General features: G+C 40.5%; 1 protein-coding gene and 1 long non-coding RNA gene across 9 annotated transcripts in view; one reads left to right on the top strand and one right to left on the bottom strand.

The window, feature by feature from the left end:
• Positions 1–19,029, top strand: part of LOC134512007 (uncharacterized) — a 61,681-nt gene extending 42,652 nt beyond the window's left edge. For all 4 annotated transcript variants that reach the window (XR_010070023.1, XR_010070020.1, XR_010070021.1 and 1 more), the window contains one exon: positions 18,904–19,029. This is a non-coding gene — a long non-coding RNA (uncharacterized LOC134512007). The remainder of the gene's footprint in view (positions 1–18,903) is intronic.
• Positions 5,888–26,018, bottom strand: part of TOX (thymocyte selection associated high mobility group box) — a 235,932-nt gene continuing 215,801 nt past the window's right edge. For all 5 annotated transcript variants that reach the window (XM_063326918.1, XM_063326917.1, XM_063326916.1 and 2 more), the window contains exons 7-9: positions 19,218–19,604; positions 10,420–10,571; positions 5,888–8,104 (exon numbers count right to left, since the gene is read on the bottom strand). In XM_063326918.1, coding sequence (XP_063182988.1) covers positions 8,068–8,104; positions 10,420–10,571; positions 19,218–19,604 — 576 coding nt within the window. In that variant the 3' untranslated portion in view covers positions 5,888–8,067. The remainder of the gene's footprint in view (positions 8,105–10,419; positions 10,572–19,217; positions 19,605–26,018) is intronic.

Raw genomic sequence — 26,018 nt, forward strand, 5'->3', positions numbered from 1 at the left:
CTTTGCTTTGGCAACCAATACACTCCTGCTTGTCTTTGCTTAAAAGCCGTGCTCCCAATAATGCAAACTAAATTCATTTCAGGAAGGCGATCAGTGGGTTCGGTTTATGATTTGCTTGGGAGTTTTTTTTTTTCCCCCTTAAATAAACCTCTACAGGAAACTCAGATACAAATGACGTTCACTTTTTCTTTTTCTGTACATGTAAAACCAGACTCTGAAACTTCAGTTTAAAATAGCGCAATTTACTGTAGCACATGAGGTGTGTAACGGCAAGTAACCAACAAAGACTTTCGCACTCCCTTTCCCAATTTGAGGCCAAATAACCATGATCTGCTGGGCTTTATTTCTATCCCATGTGTTGGGGATTTTGTGTGAAACAGAATCCCAGACTATCTTAGATTGGAAGAGATCTCTGGAGGTTTTCTGGTCTACCCTATCCCCACAGCCAAAGCTGATGCAACTCAGACGGGGCTGTTCAGAGCTGTCCCATCCAGCTTTGAGTATTGCCAAGGATGGAGATCCCACGGCCTCTCTGGTCTGCCATTTCGGTGTTTTCAACCTTCCCCCGGTGGTTTTTTTTCCCTAATATGTAAGCAGAAATTTCCTTGTGTCTGTTGTCTCTTGTCCTTGATGTCTGCCTACAGAAAGATTTGGGCTCTGTCTTTTCTATAAGGACCCACTAGGCAGTTACAGACTGCAGTTACAGCTCCCCTTGGATTGGATTCCTTTTCTTGAGGAGAATCAGATCCAGCACTCTCAGCTGCTTCAGCCGCCTGACCATCGTGGTGGTCTCCACTGGATTCACTCCAGTATGTCAGTGTTTTCCTTGTACTGGGGTCACTTTTGGAAAGGCTCCCACCTCTGGGCTCAGGTTCCTTCCCAGTCCAAAGGTGGCAACAGTACAAGAAGACAGGATAGCCTGTTTCTGGCTTGTGATCAAATTGTTCTCAAAAAATTCTCTCTGGAGAGTCTAGAAATACTCAGCCTTGAGAACCTATCACCCATGTACTGCAGAAGCATGACCTCCCTACCAGGACCTCATTGTGCGACTGCTTCCAGACTGTTTGCAGAGGGCAACTTCTGCTGGGGACTCAGATGCAGGACAGTCCCATTCGGCCGTCATGGCTCTCTCCTTGTGGGTCCTATAAGTCTCCTTAGTGTGCAGAACTATCTATATGTATGGTGCTTTGTTAAATCTGATGCAGAGAGTCAGATGGGTAAAGGACTTTGCTGAGTTCTAGGGAGAAATTCTGCAAAACGAGAAAGAGAAATGAAGATGTTTGAGGAATGTGAACAGTATAGTCAAAATTCCAGTCTCATGAGCTTTGAAATTTTAATCAAAAATTCCAGCAACATGAGACCAGAGATTACGGAGACATCTCCCTCTTGTTATTTTAATCTTTTTAAAGTTAGTTTACAGTGAAGCTCGAAAATAGCACTCAGTTGTACACACACAACTTAAAAGTGGAAGACTGCTAAAGACAAATAAAACCTGGAAACCTCCCCCTATTTATTATTTGTAAAATCTCACCTGAGTTAAAGCTGTCCTTGTGGATCTGAGCACTGCTTCACAGTTGCTGAACTTTAGTTATGACAAAAGCAAAGACTGTTTTTCGAAACCCTCAGATCTCAGCTCCTCTTCTTCTAAATTACTCTGCGTCCCTGGGCACATCACTTACCTTCTTTCATATACATCTCTTTAACAAAACCGTGTAACACATGCTCGTATGCCAGAGGAGTGGAGAGGCTCGGCTCATTATTTTAGAACTCTGAGCAGAAGTAGATATGAAGGCTTATGCAGACATGAAGGCTTATGCTACTAATTAGGGCATCAGATAGCTTTATTTATTCGAGTGACGACGTGCTTTTGAATGAACTTTGGAACTTCCTGTTGCTATCGGGGCTGCGTTATATAGACAGCAGGAAAAAAATCTCTCTTGCATCTTCAGTATTTAACAATACGACAGCACTGATGGCAGCAACATGGATCCCAGTGTTTCACTGGGAAGAAAGCTGGTATTGCAAAGGCAGCCTGCAGGCTTTGTGTCTGAAGGGGGCTTACACGGCCACAGCTGCTGTGCCAGCATGGCAAGGCAAACAGCCCCTCTGCCCCCCCATCCCCAGCCCGTGTTGGAAAGGTTTTGGATTTTTTAGCTTCCACTGAAACTCGGCAATTTGGGAGCACCAAGGTCAGCATATATGCAGTGCGTAGAGCTGGGAAGTTTTTAAGTCTAGGTATCAAAGTGTGAAAAGCCTGAAAATTCACTGGAGGTTTTATTTTTCTAACTTTTTTTCTTTTCTTTTTTTTTTGTTTTTTTTTTTTGTTTGTTTTAAATGCCAGAGCCATGCAGATTGTAAGGCAAAACTTCTTAGGAAGCTAGTTTAGAGCAGCATCTGAAATGTGTGATTCTTGGAGCCTTCAGAGACTTCTGCATTACAAAATGTGTGCCCAGCCTGCTGTGAAACAGTGGCGCGTGGAATGTCGCCCACTTGTACGTTTGACTTAACTAAAGAACACGTGTTTTAAGAAGGTATTCATTCTTGATCTAATACATTTTTGCAAGTGGTTGTGCATCCAGCGTGCTGCGTGGTAAATTCAGAGTTAAACAGAAAAGTACTTTGTTTCCAGTTTGAAAATTTCTGACCTAAACTTCCAGCCTCTGGACATTGCTATGAGTCCTCTGGTTCTGCCTGCTGTGTGCGCTCCGTGTCTGCCGTCCGCATCCTCACTGCTCAGCTGGCTGGCAGTCTGGAAAATGCTGATGTTCTAAGGGTTACTGGATTGCAATTGTTCTCGGCAAACAAAATTCACATCTGTTCTGACAACTCACTTCAGCCTGATGCAACTTGAAAAGGTCGAGATTAATCCCAGAAAATCAGACTTCTATTGGAAAGGCCAAATCAACTTTAATTGTAACACATGGCTATTTGTATTGGCGTTTAGCTGCAGCCGTTTATCCTTCTTTCCATTGGTATTATTTGTTTCTGAGCTCACTACTAAAGCCTACAATGCAAGCTGAAATGTTTTAAGTAACGTAACAAAAATAACAGCTGACATCTTTCCTTTTACAGGTTTCCATTGACCCAGGGCATTTTGTGTGCATGGCTTTTATGACTTTTGTTTATCAGCAGTCTGGGGGAAAAAAAAAATCATAGAAGAAAACGTTGGCTCATTTTATAAAGATTAATAGTGTCTACTGTACTTTCACACACCCTCCAAGCCTGTTGGCTTTACCCATCAGAGCCGGGGGGGATGAAAGGCTCGCTCTGGAGTTCTGCCTCCTACCAAACTTTGATGGCGGGCCCTTAAGGGGTTTAAAACCCCTTTGCGTTCCAGCAGTTGCAAGCTGTGGTTTTTCCGCACTGGCGAGGTGGCCGACAGCAGCACCCTGCCCCCTGGGCGTGGGGACAGGTTGGTGTCGCACCTCTCTAACCGCCCTGCTGGCTGCCGGCGGCTGCTATCAGCTCAGCCATCGAGCCGAGCCGTCGGCCGACATCTGAGCGCTCAGAACCCCCGGAAAGTGACAGGACGAGAGAGACTCATTTGGCAATGCTTTGCTCTTGCTGTTTGGCCTGGAGAAAGATACTCAAAGTGGTAAGATTGTTTAGCAACAGCTGGCAAGCACCCGGGTGTGAGCCTGATTTTCAGACATGACAGGCACTTACAGGAATGTTGCCAGATACAGCTGTTTAAAAGCCTTAATAAACAGCAAGTCAATACTAATCTTTGCCAAATTAATCTTTTCCTTGACAGCCCATCAGAGCAATTATGCTCAGACTCGTTGTAAACACACAATTGTCAGAGGGTAAGGATCTTCTCCGCGGTACACTGTGGATTTTTGCACACAGCTTGTTTTCCAAATAGGAAGGTTTCCTTTTCGTTTCCCCTTCCTCTCATTTTTATTTTTTTTTCCCTCTCCTGTTTTATTTTCTAGCCAATTACATGTTTGCCAGCTTGGTATTAGCCTGAACGAAATTTCTTTGTAAAGTGTCTATCGCAGCAAGCCCTTAATAGAATGTGAAATGATGACAGTCGCAGGATCCGTGCAGATGCACATTTGCTAGTGGGCTTCTCTAATTAGGCAGTAGCTGTGACAGACTCTGAAATGTTACAAGTCATTGTTCTCACTTGTCCTCTTGTCGGTGGAATAAGAACTACATTTGAGTTGTGATTTAATGTGCTGCTGGGTAATAATAAAATACATGACTTTGCAAAGGGAAGCAAATGCTCTCTGGGAAACCTGACACAAAGCACCTCGTGTTCTCCGAGGTGCTCAGCACCTCCTGCAGCACTGCCAGCACGCTGCCATACTTGCTAAATAATACTAGATTTAAATGCAAAAGGACTTGAAGACACCAGGTGGAGAATTAACAGGGCAATGGCTATCTATCAATCTCTCTGTCTCTCTGTCTCTCTCTCTCTCTATCTCTCAATCTCTCTATCTCTCTATCAATCTATCTCTCTATCTATCTCTCTCTCTATCTATCTTTATACCTATATTTGTATCTATGTCTATGTCTATACCTACCTATCAATGGAAGTTCTGGGGTTGCATATAACTCTAGATGCTTCTCACAGTGTGTGCAAAATAAGGATTTTTACCTACTCTCTTTCCCCAGAGCACAGAAAGAGATCTCCATGGATCTGCCATGTTTACAGGATTGGGTAAAAAATAGGCTGATACGGTCTTGGAGATGGTAGTTCAGGTTGAGATGAAGTCTCAGAAGGCTGAGGAAGGTGGTAAGAGCGTGTTTTACCTCCCAGTAATGAGCTCTTTTATTATTGGCTTTCCTGTTTACAGAGCAGCCCCGCAGGGAATATTTGGCAGAGACACCACTGGAATCGGGAACTGGTATTTGGTGAAAGAAGTGGGCAGGAATACATTAAGTTTCATTGTGAATGGCTGGGGCCCTCCATGAATGCATTACTTTCTAACTGCCTGTGGATGAACATGGGGGAAAAAATCCTATAGCAGGTCCCTTTGAAGAGCTTCTTTGGCTCAGAGGCAGCAGGTGGATGAGGTTTCTGCTCAAACCTCTGTGAATTTGGTGATAGAGAGACCAGGACTCACATTGCCAGAACGGGGCACACTAAGAGCAGCAGTAAATTCGAAGAGCCTTTCCTTTTCAAAACCTCTGCTTACCCTGGTGGAAGCAAATGGAATTTACATCTTGCAGAGCACATATGTTGCTAACCTTGCATTTTGCCTACCACTTTTTAAAAATAATTTTTAAAAAATAGTCATTTCAGGTAATGGAAAACATTATTTGCTTTGGTTTCTATCACTTTGACAGACGTCTTTATCATATTTACTTGCTGTTACTGCGTTGCTTCAATTTGTAGGTTGTTTCGCTCCTGTGGGCTTCCTCATTATCATCCTTATGACAGATGGTGACTTACAACCAGTGACTTGGGTCTATGTGTTACTGTGGTGCCCCAGCCACAGTCCTTCAGCGAAGGACGGGGCATATCTTCATGAACTCCAGTGGAGTTTCACCTGCTTCCAAAAGGTTCTCAACCTTCTAGGCTCCATCTTTTGACAATTTGTATCTGTCAATACGCAGCTGAAAACAAATAGGAGATTGCCCGTGACTGGCAACCATTGCTTTTTCCCAAGGTCAGACACGAAGAACTGCCATTTGTGCATCAAAGTTGGCTCTTTCCTTTGGAAGGAAGTGGCTTCAATGCAACCCTGTCCAAAACCGCTGCTCTTCCAGCAGCTGTGCCATCCCAAGAGAGCCCAGGCCCAAAACCACACTCAAATCACCGCATGCGGAAGGTGCTGCACGGTAAACGCACCGCAGGTTTCCCTTCTTACAGACTGAGAGACACCAACTAGCCAGAGGTTCGTACAGAATAAGTATTTTATTCATGATGTATTTTTTTTATTATTTACATTAAAGTTTTCTTGTATTTTGAACTCTGCTTGGATACTGAAATTAACAACTTTATGTGACTGCGCACCTGCTCTAAAAGAAATGGAGATAACACAGTTCTTTTCCGTAAAAGAAAGAGGAAAACTGCCTGTCAAAATCAAAGCTGATTTTTCTCACCCCCAGTAATTATCTTCTCGCTTTAGAATTAATATGAGTGGAAAATGTAGTTTACTGTAATATAATAAATAGAAGACATTGGGTAATTAGTAGTGCTGGTGTATTTCTAAAGTACTAAACAGACAAACAATAAACTGTGAATTTAATCACAAGTTCTCATACAGTTTCAAGACAGGAAAATTAGAGCTCTCAGCTACAGTCATTTGAGTAATCACATCTGATCTGCATTATTTATTAGTTATTACATGCCAAGTGATTCCGATTGTACATTGCCTGAAATCATTCCAAAGCAAGCATACCTTTGCTTCTGTTTTGTTTTTGAAGAAAATCAATGGCATTGTGTAATGTGTATTTTATCCGAGTTGCTCTCTTTATTTCACGTAGAAAATGCAAATCAGTGGTACTCGCCAGTAACTGGACAGGCATCCGGGATTAAATCCTCCAGAAATATATTTTTAGAGCTGTCTCTGATCCAAAACATCGACAAAATACCTTCTTTTTGGATTTTTTTTTAATCACTTTCCCTGTGGCTGTTGAACTTACCTTTCACTTTAGGATATATTGGCGATACACACCCTAAAACTCTGCAGGACCTTTTGCATGGAAAATAAAATGGCTGAAGCATATTTGGTAATATTTTTATTCCACGTGACTAATTAACCAAAACTGACGACGTTTCGAGAAGCAGCATTATGCAGTTTTACTCAGTTAGTTTTGTTGGGTCAAGTCTTAGTTTTGGGCAACTTCCTGCTACAATACTTTAAAAAGGGAATTACTTAAAATACCTTTTTTTACCCTTAACAACCAAAGATATAGAGAAATAAGTATTCGTTACCTTCATTTTTTGCCAGTAAAGCAGGTTTGGTGTTATATATGTCACTGTAAAAACTAAATAAAGTATTCACATCAGTTGTGAACAATTTGTGCCAGCAAAAGTTAAAGCGTCAAAGAAACCTCTTTAAAATGCTAACAAATTTACTTACAAACACCTATATTTATTATTTCATAAATAGGCGCAACAGGTTCAATAAAAAAGATTAAATACAGACACAGTATGAAGAAACAATAATACATAGCCATATGTAAAGGTTATAATTTAGCTGTCTCCAATCTGTTTCTGCATCTAATAAAATATCAGGTAAGCATTTGGCAGTTTTATACATAAAAGGACTTAAATGACGTTTACTAACCAGTACACATAAAGTGATTTTCTTTAAAAAAAAGAAGCATTTTTTAGGCAGTACAAAATAAATGTGTTTGCTCTTTATCAACATTAGTTTTTTTCCTAGTATTTTGTGTTTATTTCATGAGACAAAGCCAATATTTTTTAATTAATATCATTTGGGAATATTTTTCTTTTTTTCTCCAAATACTTTGAAAATATAGAACTATTAGTCAGTTGTTTAAAAATGAAGTAAAAATATGAATGTTTGCCAATTTAACCCTTATTGTGAAATCAATAAACTGGAATGAGCCAGTTTCAATTACAATTAGCTACAAAAACATTCACATTTTATACTCTAGGAGAGTGTAACATAGATGCTATTTACAAACTTGCTATGACTGCTACATCAAGCCATTTAAAAAGTCTTTAGTAGTTTCATATAAACACCCATTATGAAAAACCAATGGAAAATCCAGGACTTTTATCCGAGACATCTACAGTTGCTAAGGCAGTTACTATCGCAGCACTTCACAGCAAAAACCAACATAAAATCTGAATGGTCCAAGTTTCCTTCAGGGAAGAAGAAAAGCAATGTCCGTTAAAGGATCTCAGGGGGGGAGTGGAAAGGAGAAAGAAAGAGAAAAAAATGGGGAGAAAAAAAAAAAAAGAAAAAGAAAGAAGCAAGACTATTTTTTCCAGAGTGGGTGACCCACAAGCTCAAATAGTCCTAAGTGCTTAGCAACTTGTATTTCCTAATAAAATGCAGAACTGCCTTGACTGCATAAAGCAATCCATGATGAAAAGACTTCCCTGCATTCCTCAGTGGAAAGGAGAGGTGTTTCAGATTTTCAGGTAAGGTAGAGTGCTTTGTCCCTCTGCATGCCCCTGTTCAAAGAGAAAAAGAACAAATGGGATTATTTTTTTTTTTAAATTTGTCAAATATTTAGTCCTATTCTTCCAAAAAAAAAAATAAAAAATATCCCCACAATCCTACTGCATGTCATTATTTCCAAGCATATCACTGAAGTACAACTGCATTACCATGGTAATAATAAGGAAAATTCTAGTGCCATAGTGGCATGTAGCAACCTGGAGACCACATCTGGCTCTAAACTAAACAGGACTGGGACGTGGGCTTAAGCACCGGTTTGGGATCACCTGCGCTGCCCGGCTGGTAGCACTGACTGTCCCTCTCTCACAAACCACCTCGGTACAGCTGAGGGTTTAGCACAGGTCTCGGAATGATACTCCATAAGCACCCTGTGTGGGGTGATGGCTAAGTGATGTGGCCACTTTTCTTAGAGGGCAGGAGAGCTTCGTTACAGGAACATGGGTGCCAGCCAGTGGTATCTCGCTAGTACAGACATACCCAAAATGTGTTGGGTTGGCAGATTCAGGTAAGCACATGCAAGGGAAGACCAGACGCTTCTGGCAGAGCTGACTAGAACAACTCTCTACTGGAGACCAGGTTCTACAGGAGACCTTCCGCCAGTGCACTGTGTCTAGCACACTTGTACATTCAATTACTGCTGGGTTTTAGCTTCAATGGAAGCATACCAGTTCAGAGCGAAAAGGAGTCATTTACCAGTTTCTAATTCGGAACAGTCTGTAGAAGTCAGAAAAAATATATTATTTAAAGGAGAAGAGGGATCACTGATGGGACTTGGTTCACACTGCAGAGATTTTCTAGGAGAGAGGCTTTACTCTTAATCTCCTGCTTGCTTGCCAAAACCCAGCCACAAGTTCTGTTCTTCCACAGCTTTACAGCTTACTTGGTTTGGAGTCTGGAAGCAGCACTGAGCAAGCTACCCTGCACTGGCAATTTATGCCAATGCTAGAGCAAAGATAGGTTAAGTCCATGCCCACAGATTCACAAAGGCTTATCTACAGGGTACATACAGGGTCTGCTCAGGGAAAGCTTCTGCTGATGGAAAGTTATGCCCAGTGGGAACCTAGAGGGCACTGCTGGCAATGATCTCACATTGCTTTTTCCGGAAGAGATCAGGATTCAAAGCCACAGGTGGCCATGGCTTGTTTGACAGAGGACAGTCTATTCAGAGCTCAGTTTAAGTGGGTGTAAAAGTCTGTTGTCTGCATAGGCTCCTACAAGGGCCTGTAGCACAGATCAAGACATTATGGTGGTACAGCACAGAAGTGACACTGTTCTGCCAAACAAGTCGGCAAGTTGTGGGGCAACAGCAACAGGTGTGGGGGAAAGTGATGCTGCTGTGCAGACTAGTTAAAGTCTGCCTCGGAGTCAGCAGGTTTTAGTGAAGGTGTTATTCTGAACGAGTAACCAGAAAAAGATTTTTGTTTGGTTCGAGTTCCAGAAACACTTTAAAACAATAATGCAAGTGAAATTATCTCTTTGAGTAAATGTAATGGGTGAAACTGGTCTTTAGTTCCCCTTTGTGTTCATTTGTCTGGGCTGGATTTGCTGCTTTGGTAGCAACCAAGAGCTTTTATCTGCCTTTGCCCTGGGGATTCATGCCAAGGTGAAAGGCAGGTCAGGCTGGTGGGCATGCCCACAAGGCACAATATCTATAAGTCAGAACTCAAAAGATACCTTCTGTTCAGAGTCTTAAATGTTTCCAGGCAGTTCCTGGGACAGTAACATGGCTCCACAGAAACCATGCTGCAGAGGAGTTGAGGGTTTGAAGGGGCCACTATCCTTATGGTAGGGGCACAAAACTCTTACAGCTATGGCGCTTTGTTTCTGGTTACAGTCATGTGATCTTCATGCCATTCCCTTCCCCATATCTCGTATCCCACGCATCACCCCTGCATCTTACTCGTGGGCTTTCATGACCCAAACTAGTTGTTTCCACTGTTGTTCCAAGCTCTCCTCAGCAAAGGAGTATTTGGAGAAAACAGTTCATGCCATTTGTCTCTCAAGTAGGAGATAGTGGTCTTAACACTTCTTTCCTACACCTTCTTCCTAAGATTTGAGTTCCGATTTTCTAAGTGATGGAAGTTCTCTAAGACCAAAGCGCACGCGCTGTGATAAGGTGCCAACAATGTCTAATAAATGTATGTATTGAAAACTTGTTCTCCCACAACAGTCTAACTGCTGAATAAATGACAGATGCACTTCTGACATACTGTAGGGAAACAGGCAGCAAAGCCATTTCCAAATTCTCTGTCAGATACTTGTGTCATGAACATTGCTCAACACAAGGTGGCATTCACTGGCTGCTTACCCATTACTGCAGTAGTCATTATTCCAGTCCACGGTCTGTGCTGGAGGATTTCTGCACCCTGAACGAACATACTCCATTGCTTGGGTAACAACTTGTGCAGCTGTTGATGTTGGATTGATGATATTCTGATAATCAGGCTGAAGAGTAAATCCCTAGAGGAGAGAGAAGGTACATTACTATGTACAGAGACCAAGCAACAGGTTGGGTGCATTTAACAAAACCAAACGGTGTGTACTGTGAAATGGTAGAATACTTCTTTTCTGGCTGTAATTTAGGTTATCAAACTTAAAACAGGAAAAAAACAAAATGTAGGTGCTTTCTAAGTTTTAAAATCTTTCTTTGGTTTGAGAAATGAAACACTGCCAAAACGTTGTTAGCTATTACGCAGTCTCGGGATGGAACTGGAAGGACAGAGCAGAAACAATTCAAAACTAAGAGAACAACTCAATCAACACTGGGGCAAAAAGGTCTGTTTGCTCCTTAGAGCTTCCATTTAGATTGAACGTAAGGACACACACAAGTCGTTAATTCCCAGAATATGCAACAGAATCTTTTTGAAGGATGTAGGCAGCAGGTGGCTGACTGTTTTATTAGACTACACCTATTCACATATTGTTCTCAAAACCCTTTTTCTTCATTCAGTCACAAAGGGACCATCTGCTGCTTCTTTTATTTGTACTTCTCTCTCAACTAAACAGAAATTCAACCAAAGCTTTTTAACAGTTGTTGGACTAATGTAGTGAAAGTAGCACAGAATAACTTGCTTTTTGAAACCAAGAAGATGAGAAAAAAAAGTGGAAGTTACAAAGAGACATCTAACCTGCTCCCTGAAATATCTGTCATATGAAAAGTCATAATAATTTTTAGCTCTTTTGATATAGGAGGATGTTTAAATGCTGTGTTTCAAAACCAGGAGAACAATTGAAATTTCAAGGCTAGCGTATCTGGTTCACCCTTGTATAAATGTACATCATGTTCCTGTAAAGTTAGAAGAACTACACTGGGTAAAAGTATGAGAATGTTGTACAAAAGCAATTGATGTCTGCTGAAAAAAAAACCAGACCAAACTTCTTCTTGGGGCAAAGACATACAACTTCCACTCAAGTTAACTGCATGTGCGGCTGCTAAATCAAATACTGAACTTGAACCAAGATGCCTAGTGTGAAAATCCACTCCCTCTGGCCAAAGTCCACATACAGAATAGAAAGGATTAAAGCTCATAGCTTTTAGTTTTAAATTCTAGTGGATTACGTGCGATCACTTCATATATGCAGTCTTCATTTAGACAGGAATTTTGAGATGTTTTTTTTCTGCAGGTTTAACAACTCAGCCATGCTACCTTTAATCAAGATAAACGAGTAGTCTCAGTTTCCGCCTGGCCCCCTCCATCCCCAGAAATGAGCTTCCTTCAAATATAACATGCCACTTCCTTCTCCACATCCCCCTCTCTTGGTGTGTTATACGCCGGCTCTTCCCCGGAGGTCCGGCGGGTGTTCTGCCCTGCTCTGCCCCTCGTGTACACCGTCACCTCACTCCACTCATCCTGACCCCAGATTTTTGCCTAGGCTGTAAATGAGTGCAACTTTTTTCTGTAATCTCTTCCATATGGAGAATAACCCAAGTCACACCTCAGTACCTTAAATGCTCTCTGAAGCCTCGCTTTATGCCCGATGACTCCAAGAAACAGATCATTAGTGTTGGGCACGTTCACGAGCTGAATTCAGCATCTAGTTGTCATGTAACATATACTACCCTGCTAATAAGGTAAAATACCCCCCCGTGGTGACTGTAACCCCCGTGCTCTGTACGCAGCCTTTTCACCAGGCTCCAAACTTGCACATCAGGCTGCATAAACAACCCCCATGCCTGCAACGAATCCAAAGGAAACTGTAATTGAGCAGACTTCCCAATGACTTTAATTGGGGTTTCGTGTAATTAGAGGGCAGAAAAATTGGTTTTGTATATCACCGTCATCATTTTTGTACAAAACATCACCCATAAGGCCTTTCTAATTTAGCTGCAAGAGGAAACTAACCACAGAAACACATCCTACCCTCAGGCACTCAGGTTTACCTTTGGTAGCAAAGCCCCTGCGCGATCTCTTATTGCTCTTCATGGAACAATCATATGCACAAGAAAAACACTCCCTGGGGCCAGTAGCTCCAGCAGTGCCGTAGCAAAACATTCAGGTGAGCAGGCACAGAGACTCATGCAGCAAGAAGAGACAGTTCCCCAAATCAGAGGAAGAGACCATCAGTGCAATACCCGTTCCATGTCTTCTGGACTTAGGACAAATAAATAGCTTGGATATGGGAGGATGATCCTCTGGTTTAAATACAAGCTTGGAACTGCGTGGGGTCTTATTCTCATGTTTTCTATGTGACCACAGTCAAATTGCTTTGGCTCTCTTCCTACAAAGCATGTGTGGATTTGTGCTTGGACTGAACTGATACCTCTCGTGAAGGTTGGAACCACCGATGCGAATTTAATTCTCCTACCTGCAAAATAAAGGGTAATGACACTTTCATCTTGAACCTGGCAAGTCTGTTTAGTTTATAACTGCCTGGAATCGGGGCCTGTTTCTTAGGACGTGCTGACGTGATGAATTTTAACGCGGTGCAGAGGTATCTGAGCCAGGCTCCAGCCCCAGAAGCAGCTCAGTGGTCCCGCTGGGGCTGAGGGCTACTGGCATACCAGCAATTTGGGTGTTGGAAAGCATTCTTGTTACGGCAAAGTAATTTAAGAAACCTGAACTCAATAGGAAGGATTGATAAAGTATGGTGATGTTTAAAATGTAAGCAATAATTACTTCAGCTTTTTCATCAACAGAAAAAGCTCTGGAAATAGAGATCCGTACAACAGAGGGAGATAGCCTTGTACCAGGCTTGTAGTAAATATTTGTGTATTATTTATGTAAGCCCTTAACAAACAATGATGAAATAAAAAGTGCTCAGAAAATGAGTGCTTCGAGGTCTAATTAAACAATGCTGAATGTTTTTGCATTGTAATGCTCAAGAGAAAATCACCAACTGTTTTGCAACATGCCTAGAATTTTAAATTTCATTTTCTTGTTCCAGATTGAAATAAAAATAGGGAACTTGATAAAGATTAATTCGATGTCAGGAGGGACATTTGCTCTTTAATTAGATTTCTGTAGCCCTAGCAGTTTCGTTGTGCCACTGTAGCAAGTCCTAAAAAGCCTGCAGCAGAACTAAACAGTGATCCTCATCTCCACACTTTACTGGGAACTAATTTCATTTCCTGCCTGTCTGGAGAGGTATTTTCAACAGGCATCAATGTTTTTGTCTTCACAACTGATTTATTCATCAATCTCAATGTGATATTTTAAACCTTTAAATTACATCCAAATCCTAAAGCATCTGTTTATTACACAAGGAAATTGAAAATCTGTCTGTGTGATATCATACAAAGATTTTTCCTTAAGGTTATAAAGGAAGTTGACACATATTAATGATTTTTTTTTTTTCTTTTGACCTCATTCGAAGACAAAGCTTAACAAAAAAAGAGGAAGAGATCTGGACAAATACAGCAGGTCCATGAGTTTACTGTATATAATATATACCAGAAAAAATGAGGCTATTATTTTTGGCAGGCTATGCAGTCATCTTGCTGTATACATTTATTTTCTAAAGGAAAAGAAATACCTAAAAGTAGACTGAAATGAGTTATTATTTAAAAAAAAATAAAATAAAATGTGACATACATTAATCATCTGCTTCTTTGTTATGCATACACTTGCAGCCATGGTTACTAGACATTAAGAATCTGGTTTTGCTTGCTCTACTTGTGAAGCAAAGCGGGACAGAGATTGTCACCGTCCCACCCAACGCTTGGGTGAAAGATTTTAAGCAGGGAAGGAGATGCGTCCAGTAGGGCTACTTAAAAGGGTTCTGTAACAAGGACTGGGGCACATCTGGGGGGGATTGAATCCTTGGTCTCATCACCCTCCATGCAAAACAGCCCAGTACAACAGGCTGGAGAGGGGGGTACGCTTAGAAAGAAGCACAAGGGTCTGAGTAGAGAAAGGAAAGAATGACTTTGCAAGAGAAAACAGGTTGCAGCTTCAGATGCCTTTTTAGCCTGAACTTTGGAGAAATCATGCTGATTTGAATGACAAGGGTTAAGATTCAGATCACCCGATCTCAGCTAAGTAAAAATTAAACATCGTGTCAAACCTAAGAAACAGACGGGAAAGAAGTAACTCTGTCAGTTAAAAAATAACGCAGTGATAAGGTGCTCACATGAGCACTTAATGAAAGAAAAATTGCACGCTTTTAACCTACTGTGATTCTTCCAGTGTGTCAAAAGTGGATGAAAGAAAAATTGCTGCACAGGAGATTTAGACTTTAACAAAGTAAAACTTTAACGTGGCTCCTATTAACAATGTTTAAGAAAAATACAGTGTATTTCAGATTAGAAGTTAAATATCAAAATCAGGATCTAATTAAAGACTAAGTCTAAGAACTAAATGGTATTTTTTACAGTGTAAAGAATTAACAGTGTAAACGAGCACCCCAAAGGTCTACCGTAGTGTGCATTATTTAATTTACTCATTAACTGTTTTGGAACAGAAAGGAAAAGAGACAAAAGAGTCCACTTTGCAGAAGTTACAAAAAATATTTAGATAACTCAAATTAGAAAAGATTGCTTAAAAGAAATTAGAAAATATTTACTAATGCTAGGCACATGACCAAAATGCTAATGCCTAAATTTTACTTTGCCTTGTGCATTTCAGAACAATTTGGATGCCTTGCATCAGCTGCATACTCCACAGGATTAATTGATTTTAAAAATAACAGAAATTGTGCGGTCACTGAGGATTGTTGGCTACCGACACTTCTGATCTTCTCGATGTTCTCTAGTTTTTGTGGACTCCTGGAGGAGACTGCCCTTCTCCAGCTGGCAGCCTCTCTTGGTTTGGCAGCTGCACACGTGCAGGCAAGGGCTGCTGGAAGTGGAGGAGGACATGCTGTTCCCTGCAGAGCTGATGAAGATCAGCTCATTGTCCTGGCAGCAGTGGGGGCAGAACTCTCTCCCCAGGTCAGCACTTCTTATCTGTCCCTCCTCAAAGTTACACACAGAAGAAGAAGAGTTTGTGGATTTCATGCAGAGTGGTTTTGGAGAACTGTGTCCCTGCCTGCCAGGACTGAGGGCTGGATCTTTATGGGAGTTTTCTTGGAGCTGGCAGTCCTTCAGACATACTACAAGCCAGTCTTTGATAAGAAACAATCCTCCCTCTCCTAAAGAAAACAAGTGACCAAATCTCCCAGAGCCACAGTGTGAAAGCAGGGGATCTGCAGACAGCAGGGATTCCCAGAGCCTGCTACCATTGAGTGTATGAGCAATGGTGAGGTTTCCAAAAAGGAAAATTTCTCCTGTGGCAAGTCATGCTGTAGGGAGCGGGATGTTAAGTAGTTTCTATTCTTGCTGCTTACATAAATTGGATGCGTGCTGGAGTCTTTGGAAAAGGCTTAGGGTGGCCACACTGTCAGCACTGAGGAAATCAAATGGCTGAGGGAAGAAGAACTGAAAAAACGTGGAGTTAAATGCAACTATCGCTTCTGCTTTATCAGACTACATATTCCCCCATTCCTCTTGGCTGTCTCTTTATGTGGCAGAGTGGTCTGTACCATGCTGCTGGGGACTGAACCTCACAACAAGTCCTCCTTCCCTCCTCATCATGGGTGGGACATACAGGGTGGTGCTATGCCTCATCTTTGTCCTCATTGCTGTTGACTCTGTGCTGCCGTACGGAGGGCTCATTTTTTTCCCCACTATGTCTTTTCCTCTTTAACATGCTCTGTGACCAGCAGCGTGTTTGCTCAGTTTCAAGCAGAGGGAAGAGCAGAGTCCTTTGACAACAGAGTCAGGAGGCAGACTTTGCTTTCAGGTTAGAGTTTCCTGACTTCTTGCTATATATGTCCTGGTGTCCAACCTGTCCTCTGTGCTCTAATGCAGTATGAAATCCTAGGGATAGTGTTTCCTAACATTTCTTGAGTATGAGTAGAAAGAGTTGTACCTAAGACACTAGTCAGGTTACCACTGTTCTGCTCTGGCATGGCAAATCATGGTCTTGTTAGTGCATCTGTTGCCCTCAAATTTAACATACTTTTTGCTTTGTCTTTGCCAACATCACTTTTTAAAGGAAATGGATTCTATATTTAAATTCCATTCACAAACTGTGTAAATTGTTGTATGCTAAAAAAATAGTAATACAAAATATAAATTAAAACTATTCTAAAGTGAAATGACATAGATTTTCCAGTGCTAAAAAGCTGCATTACTTTAAAAGTAGAAGCGTAAGAAAAGCAGAAGCATGGCTTGTAGATGTTGCTTAAAGAGAAATGTACATGGTGCTTAAAGAGAAATGTAGTTAAGATTGGCAGCGTAGCATTTCAACAGGTAATAAGCACCTATCACTTTGAGCGAAGCTCAGAAATATCTCACCACGGTATCTTCATTATAAGCATCAGCCTTTCTGATTATGGAATATGAGTTGGTAAAAAGTATTCAAGCTAACCTTTCATGGGTTTAACGATGGAGAGCAGGAATACAGAGGTATACTTTTTTTTTACTTTACTGTACTTGTACTTAGTAAAGCAAAAGACTCCTCATGGTACAGGTCTCCATACTGACTTCTAGACGCCTGTTTTCTACAACCTAGTGCCCTGTGTTTTGTCTCAAGCTAGAAATAACTCAGCTGATTGCCACACATCTCACAGATGAGTGAAAGTACTCTCAAGCCATTGACACGCACACCATATGCTACAAGCATGCAACTTGGTAAAATAAAACATCAGAAGATTCATATGGTCTTAACTTTTTTGTAGTATGTAATGATTTGGAATAATACCTAAGTGTTTGCATTCACACAATAATGGTCATGTTGTATGTATACATATGTAAGTATCTAACATCTGCATTACACCTTTTGCTAGCCCCTACTGTACTATTAATTCAATAAATAAAGCCAGATTTTCAAATCTGTTCAGTAAATTATACCTATCAATGACTCTGGAAAAGACATAAGGGGTTTGATCTTCTGTAGCTCTGCATTGAACAAGTAATGTACAAATGACACTGAACTTGGCAAACAATCTGAACTTTGAAGACTGAATCACTTTGAAATAAAAACTCGCTGAAACGTAACTACACAATCTCAACAGGCTGCTGTCACAGACCTTGGTTTTCATGTTAGGTACATGAACCAGGCTATTGCATTGAGTCTCTGTCCATTGCTTTGTCTCTCATTGCTCTGAGCCTTCAGGATTGCATCAGGCTTAGGATCTCCAGACAGACCCTCCTGGCTCACCTGTCTAGCACTTCCCCTAAGCTAATTCTACATGCCCAGGCTTGGGCTTAACTCCTGAGTTTCTCCAAGACTTGACCATGGGCTCTCCCAGGACACTCATACCTGGACACTGTGTTTCTAACTAATAGGAAAACCTTCAGGAACACACAATAGTAAAAGACTCCATATTTGTGTGCTTCTAAGCCTGTTGAGTCTGTTTACTCAACACTTTTTAAATTTTCCTTCCTGTCTGATTACTCCAAATCACTCTTGAGACTAAGATCAAAGTCTCTGAAAAAATCCAGATCATCCTGAGGACACTTTGGTTAACCTTCTGAATAACTAAATTTATCAGTCCAGATTGCTTTCAACCCATTTTTTGGTCCTGTTTTGGAAAATTTCTTTCCCTGTAAAATTGCTTTCCCAGCTAGAAGCTATGCTTTGTGTTCATGTATTCCCATCTCTAAAGACCAATCTTGAGATGAAATGTTTCTGGCTTGGAAAGCAAATGCAAATGCCTTGTTAGCAAAGGTGAATTTATAGAAATATTCAAAACATGGAGCAAGCTCATGACTATGTCTTATCAACCAGAACTGACAAGTTTTGTGTATACAAATTTTGTAGATTTTTGCAACTCCATCCAAAAAATTTTCATTCTAATGCCTCTTTCTATAAAGCACGATCTTACTATTGATATACAGATCTCATCCAAGACAAAAAGAAATTTTCTCTCATGAAATCGACAGAGTTAATCTGCTCTAACCCTCCATAAGTCTGGGCCCAAAAATCATGATAGTATGGATGGCCTGCATTCATGCAGAACTCCTAGGAAATACATCGAGGATCAATGATCTAAAACACTGACATTATTAAAAAAAAAAAAGCCACCATATTGGAATACTTGGGACAGCCCACTTATTTGTAGTAAAAAAAGATATGTCTAGCTAGTAAAATGAGGTTACAAATGCAGCATAAACTAACATACTATTTTTCATTGGATCTAGCATGTTTAACACAACCTGTGTTGCTTCATGTTCCCTCTGACTGTTCCACATCACAGTCAGCACAAGGATAACAGCACAAGCTACAACCGTATCTTTTTCTAGACATGCCTGCCTTTTGTTCATAAAATACGTCTCCTGAAGACTTAACATGTCACTTATATTTCACAGTACTCCCAGATTTGCAGATGGATCTATGGACACGCTTCTATTTAAATAATGCCTCCTGGATTTGCGGGGGAGACAGGGCTAGTGTTCAGAAGAATGCGATGAACACTGAAGTTCCCCATCACTCAGGCAAACTCATTTGGTTGTTCTTGCCTTTGAAAGACTAAGCGCTCAGACTATACTACAGTGGTTTTGGAACTCTGTAAAATTAAAGCTAATCCGTGGCCCTAAATCTCCCTCACTATGTCAACTTCCGGATGAGTTTTTTTTTCTCAGAAAAACACATTTCCCCAGAGAACTGAAAAGCTCAAACTTACTTGCTGCATTGTAGGTGAATGTAAAGCAGACTGGACCTGCATCGGTAGCTGGTTTCCAATGGACTGCTGCATTGAAATCGGCTGGTGTTGCTGGATGTTGAGATGCTGGTGCAGAGGGGGGCTGATCTGGAGAGGCGGCGGTGGGGACACAGCCATGTTTGCTATGGAAACAGTCACTGGCATTTGGTTGTTGGGCTTGGGCGCTATGTTCCTGGGGATATTGGCATGCATGGCAGTGATGTGAGGATTCATTCCTGGTTGTTGGTGGTAGTGGGAGCTGAGGTACAGTGCAGAGTGAGCCTGGGCAGGCCCATGAAACACCGACTGCTTTGAATTCATCATCTGAGGTTGCGGGGAGGCTTTAACATCAACAGGTTCACTGTAGCTCTGTTGAGAAAAACAAAAGCCAGACAATATTTAGAGGCTACAAAAAGCTGCTCTTCTCCCCCTGAAGTCTCTTTAAGAGTCTCACTGTGGAAAAACACATACTTGGACCATCAAAATGTCCTTGACATGGAGTTTGGTTATTACTAGAAAAATAATTAATCCCTTTTACCTTACACATTTCTCTTCAGCATTGTAAAAAAAAGAATTTAGCCTCTCTGCTTCCTGGTCTAGCCTGAAATTTTGCTTTTATCAAACTTGGGAGATGGCATCACTGACCTAATAACCTACACAACAAAAGCAACCAAGCCTGTCACATTTGTTCACGTAAGCAGCCACTACTATTGTCATCAAATTTGATGGCCTAGTTGAAAAAAGATTCAGGAGGGTGGGTTCCAGAAAAAGTGCAGTGATCTTTGACATTTCTCATTTTCCTATCTGCAAACCAGTGATAAGAATTACAGCGTCTTTTACCATACACATTGATAACTGCTAATAGTGCTTTACCAGTTAGCTAACATGATGAAGTGGCTAAACCCCATCCACTGCTGTTCTGCTGCATTAAATAAATACACTAGTTGCTGTGCTGATACCTTTATTTTGAAGTATTCTGTGCTAGGATGCTATTAGTGCCTGTATCAAATATGTTTCATGAGCCATGCTTTCAGAAAAATAAGAATATTCTGAATAATTTCACTTTTAGCAAAACTTCATTTGTTAATCCAGTTCATAGAGTTCTGAAAATTCTGTTTAAAACTGATGTCTATATAAAGACTGTACCAAACACCAGGAAGCTACCTTACTAAAGTTGGAAGAATACTGCGTAGAATATTAGAAAATGCACAGATTTTCAATTATGGTCTACCCTGATTTCTTCAAACTGCTAGTAATAAAATATTTCCATTAATGAATGTGAATTTTTGTAATACTCTTTGTTCTAATATTTATAGCTTGGTACCTTTTATTTAAACTCAACTTATTAAGTTGTTTTACATACCCTGATTTTCTTAGATCTTCTGAGTGCTAACTCTATGTGCTCAAATAAATGATGAGAAAACATTAATTAACTCCCATAAGCTTATAGGTGGGAATCATAATTTGCAGTTAAATCATACTGGGATTAATAGCCAGTGAAAGGTGAAACATGCTGGAAAAAAATGGCAGAAATGTCCCTCTGGAGAAAGAAGTCACTTTGTCAAAACAAGGGCTGAAAGATGCATATATGCCCTTATTCTGTGACCTCCATGTCACGTTTGCTCAGTTTACAAGTCAGAGTAAGTTTCATGTTACTCTCAGCACTCCAGGGTCAGTGAAGCCTATTTGTATTCTTTCTGAAGGATGCACCATCACCAACAATCCGCTAACGCGCGCACTGCTGAAATTGCTTCATTATATGCGATGATAAAGATGAGAAAGATAACTTCATTTTCCCTACGTGTAATGGCAGTACCATTAGCAAAAAACCTTGTTTTCCCCAGTAAACTAAGGGAAATTAAATGAATACGATAAAATGAATGCAAATCTCTGCCTCTGTGGATCTGCCTGCCTCTGCTCGCATGTGGATGTACACGTGTGCAATATGTATTATAGGCGTGTTTGCAAGACTCAGATACAGACATAAAACCCCACAAATAGTAAACAACAAAACCTGAAAGTAGGTGCAAAATCTGCCAGTTTTTTGGTATTATTTTAAAAACGCTGAACTAATGTTCATGACGACATGAGAAATATTTTCCCCCTCTTGTCCCAGCTGCATTTGTAGGACACTCTTGTGAGCGTGGGAGCAAAGACTGGCAGGTTTGCCAAAATTTCAGAGATTCAGAAGAAGGTTTCCTAATTCGCAGCATGGTCAGGACCCTCCTCTCGAGTGTCCTGAGCTCTTTACACATGACAGGAGGTGTATGCTGTGTTCTTTCGTGAGAAACTTGAAGTTTTACTGAGCGCATCGTTCCCTCAGGAAAACACCTTGCCTTTCCATGATGTAGCTGGAAGGCTCTATCTGGTCCGAGCAGGGATAACTGCTCCTGAAGTCTCTAAGGGTAGATGGGTTAAACAGTTCCTCCTGGTGAGGAGGTATCAAAAAGCCTTTGCAGCATACTGATACATACTTATATTTCATTTGTGACTACAAAGATGCTGCCACACACCTCTTTAACAAAGATACAGCAAACCAATTTAATTATTGGGTAATTCTGAGTTCACACATGGGCAGTGAATGTATGGCCCATACCGATAAAACTACAGAGATATCTCAGATGCTTAGTATCATTTAATACTTGAAGTACCAAATTATGCTAAGAGGAATTGTACAGTCTCAGGCCAGAGATGAGTAACGCTCGCTTTACCTCTGAAAGGAGCGTCTGCAAAGTGATCAAAAGGGACCCTTCCAGCTGTCTCAAGCTATCAATAAGTATGTTTCACTACCTCCCTGATTCAGTGAAAAGCGCAACACTTCAGCTTCAAACCAAGTATTTTGCTGTTACTTAGGACGCTTTAAATCACATGTGATCTGAAACCAAATCGTCCAATATCAGTGTAAAACACATCAATATTATCAGTTACTGGGAATCCTGATAAATGAACCCATTAAATGCTATTCTCCAGCATACTGCACTTTCAGCTTTTCCAAGGCTTGGTCAGAAACCCAGATTTCCTAAGTATTGCTGAAGCTAATGGAATAGGTGATGTCAAATATTTTGGCTTTGTTATGTCATTTTACTGTCAAATGTACCAAGAAGTGTATATGATGCATAGGTCATGTTATTATTTTGGGCACAATTGCTGTTTTCACAGATCTGAATGGGCACTGCAGTTGTCCAGTACAGCACCAGCCTTAGAGAAGGACTTTTATTATGCGTAACACTAGGAATTAAGAAAGAAGGGTTCTGAGTAGCCAAGATGGGTTTCAAGTGCACAGTCATGTTCCCTAACTTTGCAGGCTGGAATTCAGTCAATTTGCTCTTGCTTTATCCAAGGAGAAGAGAAAATACAGAAAAAAAATTTAAATCCCCACCTCTTCAGTTAATTAATCTGCCCAAAGACAACAATGACAATTTACATCTCTATTTTTTGGCATGAAGTTATAGGATACAATTCATTTAGAGATACATGCATTGGAGACCAAAATTACAAATTCGTGGACACAGGCCATCAAACATTGAAGACTAGTTTCTGCTACTAGACATGCAATGAGAAAATCTTTTACCATCTTTTATCAGAATTATGGTATTGTAGACCCACCACTAGAGGGTGACAGAATATTATATTTAGTTAATGGTAGGAATTGGTATTGTACACATACATTAGTGACTGTACTCCAGGACCACAAACTAGCTTTTCTTGACTGCCCTTTGTGCCCTTTGAGTGGCTTTTACTTGTTCTTGAGTTTGGCTCAAAGCCTTACTCTAAATCTTTCACGTTCTTAATAGGTAAGGAGTAGGGTTTCTTGTGGACCTACCTCTCCACCTCACATCATCATCTAATACTGTTGCCTAAATTAAAAAAACGAAACAAAACCAGAAGGTGAAGACAAGGTACGTAGGCCAAGGCAATGGAATGCTACAGAAAAAGTATGACTGCCCCTTAGGCACAACAAAAAACACTTTTCTTTTTCACAACAATCTATTTTTTTACTGAAACACAAAGAAAAAGATGGAAGAACATTTTGAAAGCCCAACAGAAAGAGAATGAAAGTAGAAGAGAAATAGGGAAAGGAAGGAAACCAAATAAACACTACTGTAACTGTTATGATAATGCATATAATTATATTAATTAAAAGTACTGACAAGTATGGTTTAGGGAAAGCGTGACCCTCAGTCCACAAAATGATTCTACTCATATCATACTTTCAAGGAAATGTGTGATGATACAGATAAGTGATGTTCTTCAGAGAAAGGGGTGAGAGTTGATCATTTTGCATGAAGTTTGGGAAGGGCTGAATCAAGTTCTTCCCCACACTTTACACCAAACTCATGCCTTTCCTTCCAATTCTAAAGCAAAGCAAACTTCCCCATCTACACTGTACTCCCCTATTATGTGTCAAAACTCCTTGCGCTTATTTGCGAAATTAAAGAATGAAATTAGGTTAAGAGGTTAAGCATTGGTCACCCAGTTGTGCTATTCTTCCCTCAGGAGAACTGCCCTGGGACTAATGGTCCTTATTACAGACTGAATGCAAGCCCAGGGTGGGATGTCACTTCCTTAGAGGAAAGTGACACTGGGATTTCCCTCACGCCAAAACTTCTACCCCGTTCCTACAGCTGAGAAACGATTTTTGGTTCAAACATCCTGTTCAATTTAGCGGTGTCAGAGAAAACACCAACAGCCTGGTGATGCCATTCTGGCTTCCTTTGGGATATCATTTTACTTCCACGATCAAAAGTCTACAGTTGCATTTTGAACCCTCACCTGTAGATCTGGGTAACTGAACAGCTGTTAAAATCTACACATACGATTTGATTCACTTTCTAACTTGTGGCTGCCTTCTGGCTACCGTTGTATCTTCTAACCCCACTTCTGCTGGAACAAAACCAACATTCATGTGATTGAAAGTAAAGCGAGGACATGTTTTAACAAGACAGAACTCAAAGGCAGATCCTTAGACTACTGAATTTAATGGAAAGTCTCCTATTAACTTAAATTGGAATTTGGATCAGAGCCCAACACTGTTACTTCAGTATTACTGTCTGGACGTCCATTTCATTTTTCATGAAAACTAGGTAGGACCTGGCTAACAGAGGCTGACAATCATTCCCAATTGGTGAGCACTACTATTAATCTGTGTTTCTTCAGAAGCATACCTAAAAACAAGTGCCTATACGTACTTCATTTTGCTTTTTTAACATGTTAATGCAGTATTGTTATATATTCAGCATTCTTACCTACTATAGCACTTGATACCATAATGTATGGGAATTAAATAAATACTTTTGCAATAATTTCTTTTGCAATAATTTCATTCTAGTAAGTAGTGCTCAACTAATATTGCTGTTTGCAATATAAAATCAAAAAGTCAGTGTTGTCTCAAAGAAACCACAGTTCTACTTAGAGAGAAAAAAGTTTGGGCTTTTTTCTTCTATTGGTTTCACAAAAATAGTTAATAACTAAAGCCTTTCCGCTGGAGCAATATCATTTCACTCATTTACAGACCAGACATTATCAAAGTACTTTTTTATTAACATAAGCAATTAAGCTTTCCTTTACAGTAAAATATTCAGTAAATACATTCAGTATATTCAAAACATTCAGTAAATGTTCTTGGTGCTATTGGATGCCTATGTGTCCTTTAAACACATGCAGAGACCACCTTAAGGGCAAAGACATGAGCCTTGTGGCTAATATGGCCAGCATAAACTTTCTACCAATGCAAACAGCTTTACTTGTCGGTAAAAATAACTTATTCCAACCTCAGAAGAATTTTTTTCCATAGCCAAAGTGGTGTAACATCGTTTTATTTTAAATGAGAAACAGGTGCTTTTCTTTAAATGAGAAAAAGAGGTTTGGCATGCCCTCCACACAGACAAGGAACATGGGCTATGTGAGCATTTCAAAGTCTAGAAAAAGAGTTTAATTTGATTCAGGTTTTAAATTAATATGTGTCAGCAAGGTACATAGTTGCCACGTTGTCCCTTTTCACGACAGTGCCATGTGCACATCTAGTAACTGGTGTCCATCCCTGAGCCATGCTGAGGAATTCAACAATTTTTGGACCCTATGACCAGAATGAAGGTTACATTCAGGTAACAGCAGTGATTATGTCAGCCGGTACCAGGAAAGTCCAGGCTGTGCAGGCTGTGATCAAACTTAGGCAGGCCTGACTCAGCTTTAAATGAGTTATCTTCAGTACCGTGACATTAGAGAGGTAGATAGAAGGAAATTGGCTGAATATTTATGCAGCTCCTACAAAGCTTACCTAAGCTTAAGTTTGCATCTGTTGTCTTTGCTGTCTCTTTGGTGGAGGGAACATCTTGAATTGTTTATTCCTTCTCTCAGCTTTTCTGTGTTCACATAATCCTGTCCATTTTCAATATTTTTGACATTTCAGGTCACTTCCCACCCCAAGTCTGTCCTTGAGAAGAATCCCTTCTTCTAGCCTACATGGGCTCAGCCATTTTAATAATACCCCTGTGAAGCTGTTTGTGAGAAAATTATTTCTCTCCAGCAGTGTTTTCTCTTTCCTGCTTAGCTCTTTTAACTCCTTTGACTTAACTCTGTTGACGCCGGTAGAGAATTCATATGCATATTTGCAGTACAGCTGCCTTCCTACCTAAGTCACAAGAGGCTCTTAGTAAATGACGTTTCGTATTTTGTTAATTCCAGTCACCTATTGCAATAACAACATCTGGGACTCTAGAGAGTTCAGAAAGCTTTTTGACACATTCTTGATGTTTCAGAACAAAGGAGTAAGCCATGGGTTGT

The sequence above is a fragment of the Chroicocephalus ridibundus genome, chromosome 2 (assembly GCF_963924245.1).
Source record: "Chroicocephalus ridibundus chromosome 2, bChrRid1.1, whole genome shotgun sequence".
Lineage (NCBI taxonomy): Eukaryota > Metazoa > Chordata > Aves > Charadriiformes > Laridae > Chroicocephalus > Chroicocephalus ridibundus.